This window comes from Leptosomus discolor, chromosome 11 (assembly GCF_034619465.1).
Source record: "Leptosomus discolor isolate bLepDis1 chromosome 11, bLepDis1.hap2, whole genome shotgun sequence".
Lineage (NCBI taxonomy): Eukaryota > Metazoa > Chordata > Aves > Leptosomiformes > Leptosomidae > Leptosomus > Leptosomus discolor.
Window position 1 is genome coordinate 15,470,651 of NC_141401.1, and position 13,167 is coordinate 15,483,817.

Genomic DNA, 13,167 nt, shown 5'->3' on the forward strand with positions numbered 1-13,167 from the left:
TCAACCTGTAGAGGTGGCCTGCGGCTCTGGAAAACAGCCAGCCAGCCCTGGAGCCCGCATCCAGCTCGGGGCTCAGCCCCTTCCCTCTGCCCTTTCTTCCATTTTCTCCGAGTTAGGTGCAAAGACTCTGGCTGTGGGCACATTGCCAATGCGGTCGTCCTCAGCTGAACAAAATGTCCCCCTGTCCTGGGGCCTGGCTTTTCAGTGGGGCTGCTGCTGTGCTGGGGTCCCCGCTCCTTCCCGGCAGCCCCTCCGGAGGAGCACCGGGGCTCTCCATCCCGGCGCTGACACCCGTGCCCAGCCGGGGAATGCAATTTAGGGACTGCAGAGGAGGGAGAGCAAAGAAACGGCTGGAAGTCCCGGCCCCGTGTTTGCGCAGGGGGAAGGCACACGCCTGCCCTCCTGCCCGCGGGGGAAGGCTGCGAGGCAGAGGCCGAAGTACTGGCAAGGGAGGCCGCCGCTGCCACGAGGTGCCGGGAAGGGCCGTCGGGAGAGGCGAGGCTGCGTGCCCCAGCTGCCGGGCTGCTCCGGGGAGCCGATGCTCGGGGCAGGCTGGCTGCTCCTGTCCCGGGAGCGCTGCTCACGCCGCTCGGAGGTACAGCACGCGTCCAGAATAAAAAAATCCTAAGCCTGACGTTGGGCGCCGGGGAGCTCTGCCTGGCGCTGGGCTCGCACAAACACACAGCACGGCCTCTGCGTTTCCTCGAAGGTCCCCCCGAGAGCCTGGGTGCGGAGGTGGCCCAGGCGGGAAGGCAGAGCCCTGGGGGTCTTGGGGCGCCCTTTTCCAGCGCTGCCCCCTTCTCCCCTTTGCAGGCAGCGCCGGTGGATGTCGGGCAGGGCTGCTTGCCACCATTTTAGCGGCTGGAACCGAAGCTGGGGGATGCCGGGGAACGCGACGCCCTCCCGGCGGAGCCGAGCCAGCCCGGGGCGGGGAGGGGAGGGGAGAGGCAGGGCTCCGCCGGCTCCTCCGTCTCCATCGCGGGGCCGCTGCCCTCGCCGATGCCGGCCCCAGAGGCGGCGGCGCCCCCCGCCCCCCCGCCGGGGAGGGCTTCCTGTCCCCCGCCTTCCCCTGGCCGCCCGCCCGCCCCCCCCCCGCCGCCCGCCGGGGCCGGCCGAGCCGAGCGGCGAGGGGAGGGGAGCGGAGGGGAGGGGGCTGCGGGCGCTTCCTGCCGCCGCCCCCGCCGGGGCAGAGCGGAGCGGAGCGGGGCGGGGAGCTCGGCCCGGCCCGGCCCAGCCCAGCCGAGCGGCGCTTCCCCGGGGCGAGCGAAACTTCCCGGGGGGCTGCGGGATATACGGATTTTATTTATTTTTTAATTGTTTAAAATTTATTTTTAATTTTTTCGGCACTTTCGGCGGGGACCCCGGGGCGGAGCCGCCCTCAGCGAGCCTGCGGCGGTCGGGAGGAGCCGGTGCCCGCAGCGCCGCCGGTCCCCGGGGATGGGCTCCGGCGGGGCGCCCGCCGCCTAGCCCGGCTCGGTACGGCCCGGCCCGGCCCGGTACGGCCCGCCGGGGGCAGCGGGGCCGCGCCGCGCAGCATGGCCGCGGAGCTCAGCGCCGAGGAGGAGCAGGTAGGTCCCCGCCGGGCTCCCCTTCCCCGCCGCCGGGCTGCGCCGCTCCCCGGGCCGGGCTGGGCAGGGCAGGGCAGGACCCCGTGCGCTGCCCCCCTTCCCCCGTTTTTTGGGTACCCCCATTTGCAGTGCTGTTTTTCCCCAACGGGGTGGCTCTCCCCAAGGAAAGCCCTGTCTGTAAAGCTACCCCCCCATAATCCGCGCAGCCCCCCATCAGCAAAGCCCCCCACCCCCCATCTCCGCACGGCTGCCCCCGCCCCAAAGGCCTTTGCGAGGCCTTGCGCCCTGGGCGCCAGGGCGAGCAGGGGTGCCGCGGCGGGGGGCTGGGGGTCATGCAGCCCCAAAGCGGCGTGTCACCCCCCCGGGCACCGGCGGCCTCTCCTCGCAGGCCTCCCCCCGTGGGCAGGCTGGCGTGGGGATGCGTGTGCACGCGCTTCCCACGCCCCAGGCCTCCCGTGACGTCCCGGCTTCCTCCGCCGGCCTTGCGTCACCGCGGGAGGATGTTGCTGGGCTCGGGGAGCGGGGCCGATAAGCCAGCCGGGGCGCGTCGGAGGGCGAGGGCAGCCTCTGGCTCTCCTCTCCTTCGCCTTCGTCCCCGGGGATGCCCCCCCCCGGCTCCGTGTCCCCGCTCTAAGCCGCGTCCACCTGGGGCTGCCTCGAAGCCGGGGTCCCCTTCGCCCCACGGCGATGCTCGGGCTGGCCGAGGGCATGGCGTCGCATCGGCCACTTTGCTGGCCGTGGGGGCTGCGCTGCGAAGGCGAAAGGGCCCAGCTGGTCAGGTTTCTGGCTGGTTGTGGGGTTGGTTTTTTTTTAAAAAAATATCTTTCGTTTCCACAGAGAGGTTTAGGAGGGTTGGTACGGAGACCTTGGGTTCCCAAAACGCCCGTGCCCCTCGCAGGGAATGCTCACCAGGAGCTGGAGGAGTCCGGCCCGCAGCCTGCGCTGGTGCTCGGGAAATGCAGCGCTCCCAGGCTTTCTCCTCCACCACACCTCCCCTTATCAGCGCCGCTCCCTCCAGGGTAACAAACCCTCAAGGATTGGGGGGTGTTCATGCCCTGTGTCCCCCCAGGTGCCTGTGATTTGCATTTCCCCTGCATCATGGAGGGGGCAAAGCTTCCAGCAAACAGGGTTTTGGAAGACCCTGCTCTGGCAGGGAGGTTTGGTTTGCAGCGAGAGCCATGGCTGGGCTCCCCCAGCCGGCATCCCGGGAGAGGGCTCTGAGGTGTTTGGTTTGTGCAGGAGTATTGGATGGAGAAGATGAAAGGATATTTGCAATAACAGCTCCAGGTTTGGATCATCAGACTGGGGTGGGGGAAGGCTGCCCTTGGTGCTGCCCTTGATGGCTGGGAAGCCAAATAGTGGAAGTTTCTGTCTTTTCATGAATAAGTGCTGATTGGGGCTGGGACATGCCCTTCCTGCCACCTCTTCGTCATCCTCAGGACCATCAGGTCTGCTCTCCCCTGTTACTGACATCAAGCCAGGGGGAATTCACCCCTCTCCTTTCCCTGCCAGCATTCGGACATCTCCTGTTCTGTAGGATCTCCACTGTTCCCTCCCCAGCCTATCCCAGAGCGACCAGAGGACCCAAACCGATTTTCCTCGGTGGTTTTCAGCCCAGCTGCAATTCTCACAGAACTTATTTCACCCACCCCGGGCTGAAGGAGGAGGGTGGGTTTGCTGCCTGCACAGCCCACGGGAGGAGGGCTTGAAGAGCCCCCCTATTCCTGCGGCGGTGGCTTTGTCACCACCCTGCCCTGGCGCAGGGAAGCAGCGACTTCAATGACGCCAGCGCTCCAAAGACCGGCATTGTTCGGAACGCCCAGCCGCGGACAATTTCGCTCAGAGCGCTGCCGTCGCTCGCAGAAACGGGGCTTCTTGCCGCAGCTCTGGGTCACGGGCTTCATTTTCAGCGCGTGGGGTGAGCCCTGCTAAGCTCGGCTCAACTCCTGGATAAATCCAGGTAGGGTCGGGGCCAGAAATGATGATGAGACCCAGTGGAGCATGCAAGGGGGGGAAGAGCTACAGCTGGTGTTGCTGCTCAGCTCGGTGACTGCCGGCTCGCCTGCTGTTGAATGTCAGCACTGGTAAGTCTGGGAGTTTGTTGTGCTCGTGGAGAAAGCAGGGAAGAGCTGGAATTCATGGCTGAGCTGTGCTGCAAAGCCAGTGCTTGTTCTCGTGGGTCTTCCCCCTTGCAAAAAAACCCGGCATCTCTCATGATGGATGCTGGAAATGGGATTGCATGAAGTGTGATGGGTTAGATGTTGAGGAAGCGGACCTGACCCACGCTTTATATCCTCTCCCTGCTGCCGCTGTGCCCCTCGGGGCATCCTTCCCATCATCTTGGGGCATCTTTGTCATCTCAAGCTGTAGTGTCGGCTCTAGTCTCTGTCTGAGGGCAGTGGGAGTGTGCCTGGTGCTTGCCCCCATCCCCATACTGTCCTGCTTGTGCTGGGGAAGGAGCATCTCTGCTGTTATTTTGGGTTTGCATCTCCAGCCCAGCCCTAGCTTTTGGACAGCTGGGGGCCTCAGGGGACTCACTGGCGAAGCAGGGGTACGGCCAGCGAGGTTCCTCATCTTAGCTTATGGATAGGATGTATTTCTATATACATACAAGTGTGTGTGTGTTAAGGCTGAAGATGGTTTCTGTGTTGCCCCGTTTATTTTCCCATCCCTCTTCAATAGAGGAGAAATTGTTAGAAATTCAGGCCACGAAAGAGTCACTTTTGTTTGGGCAAAGTGGAGGCTGTTGGAGATGAAGCTGTGGGAATAAAGGCGTCCCGTAGGTACAGCTCCCAGGAAAACCTCCTGCCGGCTGTTGGCTGGGAGGTGGGAATCTGAGGCAGGGGGGTGTCTAATGCCCTATCTCCTTTGCTCCGTGCTAGTCCCTTGCCCCCAGCAGTTGCAGAGATGGGGGCACCGGTACGGCTGCTGAGCTGCAGCTGGTTGACCGTGACACACCGCCGTGCCAGGACGGCTCGCGATGCTTAAAGGGGATTTTTGCGAGGGCTTGGAGCTGGGCTATTGAAATCCGCTTTCAGATTCCTCCTGGCGCTGTTGGCGGCAGATGCAGCCCAATTCCCCGAGTTCCCTCCCGTCTGGTGCTCGCCTGGCCACCCTGTGGGACTCCGATACCGAGTTAGGGAGCTTCTGGTTGCGATATGCTGGGGGTCTGGGCTGGCCCTTAGCAGCTGCCAGCAGCTGAGTGAGCCGGTACCCCTTCCAAAAATGCCTGCTGGGATGCCAGGCGGGCTGTGGAGAGACCTTTCGGCTGAGCTGGGCTCCTTTGGCTCATCCCATGGGAGAGGCTTGCTGCCCCCGCTGAGCCTCCCGCTGCCGATAAACCCCGGCCCTTCGCTTCCTCCCATCGGAAGTCATTAACGCCGACGAGCTTTTCTGGCTGAATAGCTCCCAGTAACTCCGTGCCACTGCCTGACATCCAACACCGCCGTCTGCCTGTGCTCCCTGCTCCCAGAGCCAGCCTTCAGCACTCACTGTCCCTCCTCCTCCTCCTCCTTGTGCTGTCATCGCCATCCTCCGCTCTTGTGAGGGTTTGGGGTGTGCCCGGGTGGAAGCGGGGTGTTTCAGGGACTCCCTCCATCCTGCCCGCATCCTTTGAGCGATACGTGGTGGAAGGCTGGGCCGTCCTGCCCCATCTCCCTCGGGGCTCCTGCATGGGACAGGGGGTCACTACGCAGCAGAAAGCAAAGCTGCTTCCCTTAGCGGGGGTGTTCAGAAACCCCATGCCTGCCTTGCAAATGCAGCGTGTAAAAAGAGTACATTTGGGGGTTATTTTGCTCGCCTTCAGGGCTTTAAGCCTGCCAGGAGGTTGCAGGTTGGGTTTTGCGACTCCGCTCCGTCAGCACTAGGGTTGGGAAAGTTTCTTTCATGGTTTCTCACGGTTTCGGGTGCGTGCGGTGCCAGTGCTTTAGGAGGGTGCTTGTGGGGGATGGCCCCGGCGCGTTACAGGACCGTGGGGAGCAGTGGGAGCATCCTGGGACCCTCCTGGACTGAATCCTTCTCATCTGGTCTTCTGTGGCCATGTGAAGCTGGCCTTACTGGGTGAGCTGGTCCATGTCCTGTAGCAGGTTGAAGTGTCAGCCCTCAATGCCTGTCTCGCTCGTTACCTGTGTTCACACGGCCCAGCGCCTGCCGTAGAGCTCCCTGCTTTACCCTGATGAGCTGCTGGGTTTGCTGAGCCATGCTCAGCCCCTGCCCATGCACCAAGGACCATGTAGCTCCCACTGTGACCAGGGATGCTCCTCGGGCACTTCTCCTCCTCCCACCCCATCTCACTGCGTGCCCCTCATCTCTCCTGCAGGCAACCAAGCAGTTTCTGGAGGAGATCAACAAGTGGACGGGCCAGTACAATGTGTCCCCACTGTCCTGGAATGTGGCCGTCAAGTTCCTCATGGCCCGCAAGTTTGATGTCCTGCGGGCCATCGAGCTCTTCCACTCCTACCGGGTAAGAGAGCGGGGCCTGGTCCCCCCTGGTCGAGTGCTTCCTGCTCTGCAAGGGGTCTCTGGTGCCAAGGATGACCCTCCCCTTGCTTTTTTTTCCTTTTTCTCATTCCCTTCTGAGTTTTATCCGGCTGGAAAATCCTTTTTCAGCCAAGGCAAGTCACCATGAAGACCTCGCTGACCCCAGCCCCCTCCCCTTGCTGAGAGCAGCGTGGGTGTTCGCAGCGTGCCCTCCCGGCTGGTGTGCGATGCCCGCCGAGCATCTCCCCCTATATTAAGGATACATGTGCATATACACCTTTGCCGCCTTGGCTTTGCAAAGCTGCTCCTCCCTGTGCCGGGGGTTGTGGCGCTGCAGCCGGTTGCAATCCTCTGCTGGAAAATGGGGCCATGGAGCAGAGGTTTCCCTGCTGGGGCTTCCCTCGGAGGGCTGGGTGCTTCCATGGGGACATGATGGTGGGTGGAGGGTTGGGGTGCCCGTGCTGCCTGTCACACCGGCTCCCTGCCTGCAGGAGACACGGCTGAAGGAGGGCATCGTGAAGCTGAAGCCGCACGAGGAGCCGCTGCGCTCAGAGCTGCTCAGTGGCAAATTCACCATTCTGGTAGGTGGGGCTGTGTGTCCCCCCAAGTTACCCCAGCTGGGGGGCTCGTCCCAGCTCTGCTCCGCGTGGGTGTCCTCTGGTGCCGTGGAAGCCTGACCCTGTTTCCTCGCCAGAGCGTGCGGGACCCCTCAGGAGCCTCCATCGCCCTCTTCACGGCCAAGCTGCACCACCCCAGCAAGAGCATGCAGCACGTGGTGCTCCAGGCGCTCTTCTACCTGCTGGACCGAGCGGTGGAGAGGTGAGCCTGCCTCCGCCGAGGTACCGTGTCGTACAGCGGCAGGTCCCCGGGGAGCCCCTTCCCTCCCAGGGGCAAGGGGAGATGCTGCTTGCTTGCTGAGGTTTTGATGAAATCCCAACAAAAGGCTTCGCAGGGAAAAGACGTGAACGTGAATTCCTGATAGTGAGATTGTGGCTGAGTCTGTCTGCATGCCTCTGGGTGCCCCATCTCTAGTTAGGGGAGAGAAGGGGGTCACAGCTCCCTGTGGCTTGAAATTCCCTGTCTTCCCCTGGTCTGAACTCAAGCCAGTCATCCCGATGGAGGTGTTCGGCAGGGGAACAAAACCTGCCGAGCCCTGAAGCTGGCTCTTCGCAGCCTTTCCCTGCCCATGTCCAGGTTCCAGTTTAGCAAAGCCCCTGGTTCCTGCAAGCTTCAGCTGGGGAGGAGGCAGCCCTGCCGCCGGTGGGACGTAACGTGAACCCTGCCAAAAATATAAAGCCAGGACGTCCCATTTATCGTGCTGGGCTCTTTCTAGTTTTGAACCTGCCCATCACGGGCAATGCAGCTGAGACAGGCTTAAGACATGAGCCAGGCTTAAATAAGGGTTGTAGGAAGAGGTGGTGGAGCAGCTGGGAAATGCAAAAGCGAGCTTTGGGTCCGTGAGTCCTGAGCGCAGAAGGGGATTATTTTGGCGTCAGCAAGCTGAAGGTCAGGTTGGCATGGGGCAGATCTGCTCGTGCAGGAGCCGAGCAGTTGGATGTCGTGGGGTTGTCATTGCTCTTTCTCCCTCTCTCAGCTTCGAAACCCAGAGGAACGGGCTGGTATTCATCTATGACATGGCGGGCTCGCAGTACACCAACTTCGAGCTGGACCTCAGCAAGAAGATCCTCAACCTGCTGAAGGTAACGGCCAGGGGTGACCCAGTGTCCAGGGACGATGCGTGGGCCACTTGCTCGTACCTGTGGTTTCGGCATAAATTTTCACGCCAGACCATGCTGACAACGTCTCGGCTGAGGAGCACCGTCTCCAGTCCCGTAGGACCTCAGGAAGGCGTTGGGAGCCTGCCAGGCTGGACCCAGCCGGGGCCGTGGTGTCCCGTGGGTAGGAGGGGATCAGCTGTCCCCGTGCTGGATTCCTCTCGCAGCTGCTGGCAGCGCTTTTGGGAAAACAGATGCAAATTATTTTTTAATCGTGCTGGCATTTCATGCCTCCTCCCTTCTCCGGAAAAAAGAAATAACAGGGAATATCGGCCGGGGTGTGTTCTCTACACAAGTCCTGGCTCCTAGGCTTCACTTCTCCCCCGCAGACCTAAACCCTCTGCCTACCTAATTCCAAGGAATTAGGAGGGAGCATGAAAATAAGCACGGCCGTGGGCTGCCGGCTGTGGGTGACGCACGCTTTGGATGCGGCATTGCCACCTCGGGGTCTCTTTGCTGGTTGTCATCTCTGCTAGGACATGTCCCCCCACCCCAGCAGAGTGCAGAGAGGGGCTGGCTCCTCCCTGGCAGCGTGGATCTGACCCCCTCCTGCCCGCAGGGTGCCTTCCCGGCTCGGCTCAAGAAGGTTTTCATCGTGGGAGCACCCATGTGGTTTCGCGTGCCCTACTCCATCATCAGCCTGCTGCTGAAGGAGAAGCTGCGGGAGCGGGTAAGCGTGGTCCTCCCCTGGGCACAGGACCCTCGGTGGGGAGGGCTGAGGCTGTTTTCTCTTTGGGACAGGCTGGTGTGAGCAGCTTGTGGCCCTCAGCTCCATCCGCTGGAAGCTGCTGAGCCCAAATCCATGGGAAAAGGTCAACCTGTTTCGGTGTTTTCAGCAAATATCTTGAACCCCTTTTGAAATGGCCTTTGATTTCTTCCTCTGCGGTGAGGCTGCCAGCAGCAGCAAGTGGAGGCAATGGTAAATGGTTAAAGGGAAAGGAAACATCTGCTGAGCACGCGGGAGAAAAGAGAACCTGTGCTCAGGCCCTAGCTGGCAAAGCCAAAAATACCTAGAACAGCCCCTCGGCGTCAGCGGTGCTGCTGGTGCAGCCCCTTTCAGACTGACGTCTTCCCTGGACTGGACTTTGTCCCTCTGCTTTTGGGTAGGAGCTTGGAGCCGCTTGCAAATTTGGGTATTGGTGTGGACTCCCACCCTGGGTACGTGGGGGCGTCAGCCCCTGCCCCACCGCTGGCATTCCCCTGAGTGCCCTCGCGGGGCAGGGGAGGAAGGAGGAAGATCCCGATGCTGTTGGGGGAAATCTCCGGGCTCATCAGGACCGTGCCAGACTGTCAGCATCCCCAGTGAACCCTCTCCATCCTTCTTGGAGTCACGCCTGCCCCTCCTCTTCCTCCTGCAGGTGCAGATGGTGAAGATGTCGGAGCTGAAGGAGCACCTACCCTGCGAATGCCTTCCCGAGTACCTCGGGGGGTCCCTCAAACTGGACCCTCTGAGCTGGAACTGCCGGTTCCTGCCCCAGCAGAACGGGCACCCCGACCCCCTGGACGAGCTCATCCTGGTGCCGCTGGTGGCCCCCAAAGATAACGGCTCCGTCCACGTCCCCGGGCCCAAATCCATCACCCTCCAGGAGCTGCTGGATCACGTTAGCCACAAGCAGAAAAGGGGCATCTACGAAGAGTACGAAGATATTCGGCGCAGGAGCCCGGCTGGCACCTTTGTCTGCTCTCTGTGAGTTGGGTGGGCAAGGAGCTGTGTGCGGGCCAGCATGCGGGCCCCCTCTCACCCCAGAAGAGCTGGGTCCCCCCCCACTTCACCACTTCTGCTGCTTGGTGGTGGCTCAGCTGCCTCTTTGGGGTGCAGTGCTTCGGGTTAGCAATGGAGACGCCCAGCCTAGTGATGCTGCGAGCCCTCTTTGTGGGTCCCGCAGCCCCCCCGGGGGTAGGAGGGAGCTGCTCAGGGGACAGCAGGGACCAGGACCTGGCCGGGACTCTGCTTCCCGAGGCTTTGGCCAGGTGATGGCAGCAGAGCCCAGGCTATGAGCGCTGGAGGCTTGCGGAGAGGGAGGGATGCTGTCTCGTCGTCCTCTGCCTGGAAAACATCCGTGCTTCCCTCTCCCCTGCCTCTCAGGGCACCCTACAACCAGGAGAAGAACCGGTACGGGGACGTGCCCTGCCTGGACCAAACCCGTGTCAAGCTGGCGAAGCCGTACAGCCGCCCGGAGGTGAGCCAGCCCGGGATGGAAACTCGGGGTCCCACGTGAAGCCAATGCAGCCATCCCGGCCGTGGGGCTCTGGAGGGCTCACGCTGTGCCTGCTTTTCTCCCTGCAGCTGACAGACTACATCAACGCAAGCTTCATGGACGGCTACAAGCAGAGGAACGCTTACATCGGGACTCAGGGTATGGCCTGAGCCGCCAAGGGGTTATTTTGCTCTTGATGCACGTGTGGGCTTCACCTCCTTGCCCAGCATCAGCCGCCGGCCACGGTTTGGGACATCCCGGGAGCAGGGCACTGCCCAGCAAGTCCCCCTCCCCTCTGGGTGTACTTACTCCCCTCCCAGTCCCCAGCCAGGGAGAAATGGAGTTTCTCCTGGGAGACAGCAACCGGGTCCATCCTCCTTCAGCCACCTCCCGCAAAACGGGTCCTGGGCTGAGCAGACCCCTGGTGATGGCAGCCCACTCCTCCTGCCCCTTACCCAGCCCCAGCTTTGCCCCACCTGCCGGGGGATGAAGCAGCAGGGATCGGGGCAGGGGGGTCGGTGCTGAGCCATAGGGATTTGGTTGGGGGGGGGGAGCAATGGGTGTCAGCTTCAGGGAGGGCTGGTGGATCTGCACCGGGGTTGGTCCCCACGGGAAGGGGCTGTTTCCCCAGGGAGGGTGAGGGGAGCTGGCGGAGGCTGCTGTATGGAGGGGCTTTCCCAAATCCATCAGGTTTTGTGCTGACATACAGGCTGTCCCCACAGGGCCCCTGGAAAACACCTACGGTGACTTCTGGCGCATGGTGTGGGAGCAAAACGTCCTGGTGATAGTGATGACAACACGGTGAGTGCTCCTGGGGTGGGGCACAGCCCTGTTTCTCTTTGCAAAATGAGCGTTTTTGCTGTTGGGTCAGCAGCACTGTGCTCTCTGCAGTGACCCTGCAGCCGTGGTGCCAGACAGAGCCCTACAGGGTGGGGACATCACATCAGGGATGGACTGTTTGGTCCTTGTGGGATCCCCAAGGGACCACGGCCGGGTGGCATGGGACATGTCCCTAGCAGGGTGAGGAGGACATCACCAGCTTGTCCTTCTCCTGCTCCCAGGCTGGAGGAGGGAGGCAGGAGAAAATGTGGCCAGTACTGGCCCCTGGAGAAGGATTTCCAGGTGTGCTTCGGGGCCCTGACCATCACCAACCTGGGCGTGGAGAACCTCAACCATTACAAGAAAACCATCCTGGAGATCCACAGCTCAGAGGTGCGTGGCCACAGTCAGGGCAGGGGACAGCATGGGGGTGCTGCAAGGTCTCTATGGCCACAGGCAGAGGAAGGGAGAGGGTCTAACCCCCCTGTTTTCCCCCAGACCAGGGAGCGGCGGCTGGTGTCCCATTTCCAGTACCTGAGCTGGCCAGACTATGGTGTTCCCTCCTCTGCGGCCACCCTCATTGACTTTTTGGGGGCCGTGAAGCAGCAGCAGAGGGTGGCGGTCAGCGCCCTGGGACCTCGCTTCAAGGGTCACCCCGGGGGACCCCCGATCGTGGTGCACTGCAGTGCTGGCATCGGCAGGACAGGTGACTGGGTTACGCCGCTGCTGGGGTGGAGATCTTGGTGGGGGGGGAGCAAGTCCAGCCTCCCTGGGAAGTTTCCATCCCGGGGACCCCCAGGGTGTTCACAAACTGATTGACCCAGGATGCGTATCCCCAGGAATTCCTGCAGCCATCAGACTTGGGAGAAGTCTTTGCCCCGCTTCTCCTGATGCCTGTGGTCTTGTGCGGGAGGTTGGTGGGGGGCTGAGGACCACCGCCGCCCCGCTCCGGTTCTTGCAAGGGGCGATAATGGCTCTTTGGTGGCTGATGCCGTCCCTGTCGTTGTCCCTAGGTACCTTCTGCGCGCTGGACATCTGCCTGTCCCAGCTGCAGGACGTGGGCACGCTGAACATCTACCAGACGGTGCTGCGCATGCGGACGCAGCGCGCCTTCAGCATCCAGACCCCCGAGCAGTATTACTTCTGTTACACCGCCGTCCTCGAGCACGCCCAGCGCGAGGGCCTGCTGCTCGCCAACCACAGCCGGGCCGGCCAGGAGAAGAACTCGCCGGGACACTGAGACCCGCCGCCTCCCTGCAGACCCCCTCCTTCCCGTCCTCGCGGGGCTGCCAGAGCCGCCTCTGTGCCCACCGGGAGTCGGCAGAGCCGTCGGGGCGGCGGTGCTGGAGCGCGGGGGCGGCCGCCCGGCGGCGCCAGGCAGCTGCCCGGCCTCGGCTGTTCGCACTGCTGTCGAAGTGTGCCTTATTCAAACCAAATGGTGGCTGCCGCTCGCCGGGGGGTGGAGGACGGCGCGGGAAGAGGCTCTCGCTGCTCTCCACGGTATTTCTGGTGGGGGGGTGGGTTGGTTGGGGAGGTGGTTTTTCTTCAAGTTATTTTTATTTTTGTCTGTTGGGACCATCTAAAACGTATCTAGAAGAGGGGCTTTGCAAAGCCCTAGGAAATGTATTTCCAGTCCTGCCCTGGCCTGGGGCTTAGGAAGAGGCTCCTACTTCAGTCTTACCTGCCGCTAAGTCTGTGTGTCTGTATGTATGTGTGTATATAATATATCCTCGCTGCGCCCAACCCCGGCTATTATATAGATACATATATACAAGCAGCCGTTGCAGCAGCTGCTGTGGGTCCCTGCCGTCTCACTGCTGTGATCCCTGGAGCAGTGAGTTTGGTTCTGGCTCTGTCTTGTCTTCCTCCCCGCCATTTTTCCCTTTCCTGCTCCTCACGGGCAGCGTTGGAACCCAGTACCCGCTCCCGTGCCCATCCCACGGGAGGTATGGGGATGCTCAACGGCATCCCCCCCCCTCTGCTTGTCTCATCTTCCTCATCCTTGTCTCCTGCTGGGAGAGGGCAGCCCTGCTCCCGGGAGGAGGATCCGGAGGATTTGGGCTGCGGCAGGCAGGTTGGCCGAGGAGCTCGCAAACGTCCCCTGCCCCTTGGGGCGCAGCCGCGGGAGTCACTAGGTACGAGGTGATGGGGACGGACGGGGACTGACCGGCTCTCCAGGTCGCCCGGCTTTCCCAAGCCGGCAGTGGGAACCCGCGGGCCCAGCCCTGCCGTGAGTCATGGGCTGGAAAAGCGCTGAGCAAAAAAAAACCCCCAAAACCCTTGGGAGGCAGCGAGCCGACCTCTGCCCTGGCCCCCTGCCCCTCCGTG

General features: G+C 62.2%; 1 protein-coding gene across 2 annotated transcripts; it reads left to right on the plus strand.

Moving 5' to 3' along the window:
- Positions 1-1,529: 1,529 nt before the first annotated feature.
- PTPN9 (protein tyrosine phosphatase non-receptor type 9) lies at positions 1,530-12,080 on the plus strand. 2 transcript variants are annotated; one of them, XM_086471500.1, is made up of 13 exons: positions 1,530-1,568; positions 5,887-6,030; positions 6,539-6,628; positions 6,742-6,866; positions 7,642-7,747; positions 8,382-8,492; positions 9,181-9,509; positions 9,909-10,002; positions 10,110-10,179; positions 10,743-10,821; positions 11,082-11,232; positions 11,338-11,545; positions 11,853-12,080. In XM_086471500.1, exons 1-13 carry the CDS (start codon positions 1,536-1,538, stop codon positions 12,077-12,079), a joined length of 1,767 nt encoding a protein of 588 aa, XP_086327626.1. In that variant the 5' UTR covers positions 1,530-1,535; the 3' UTR covers position 12,080. The 2 variants fall into 2 exon arrangements, with proteins under 2 accessions (XP_086327626.1, XP_086327625.1); XM_086471499.1 differs by lacking the exon at positions 1,530-1,568 and adding an exon at positions 3,629-3,652.
- Positions 12,081-13,167: the final 1,087 nt, after the last annotated feature.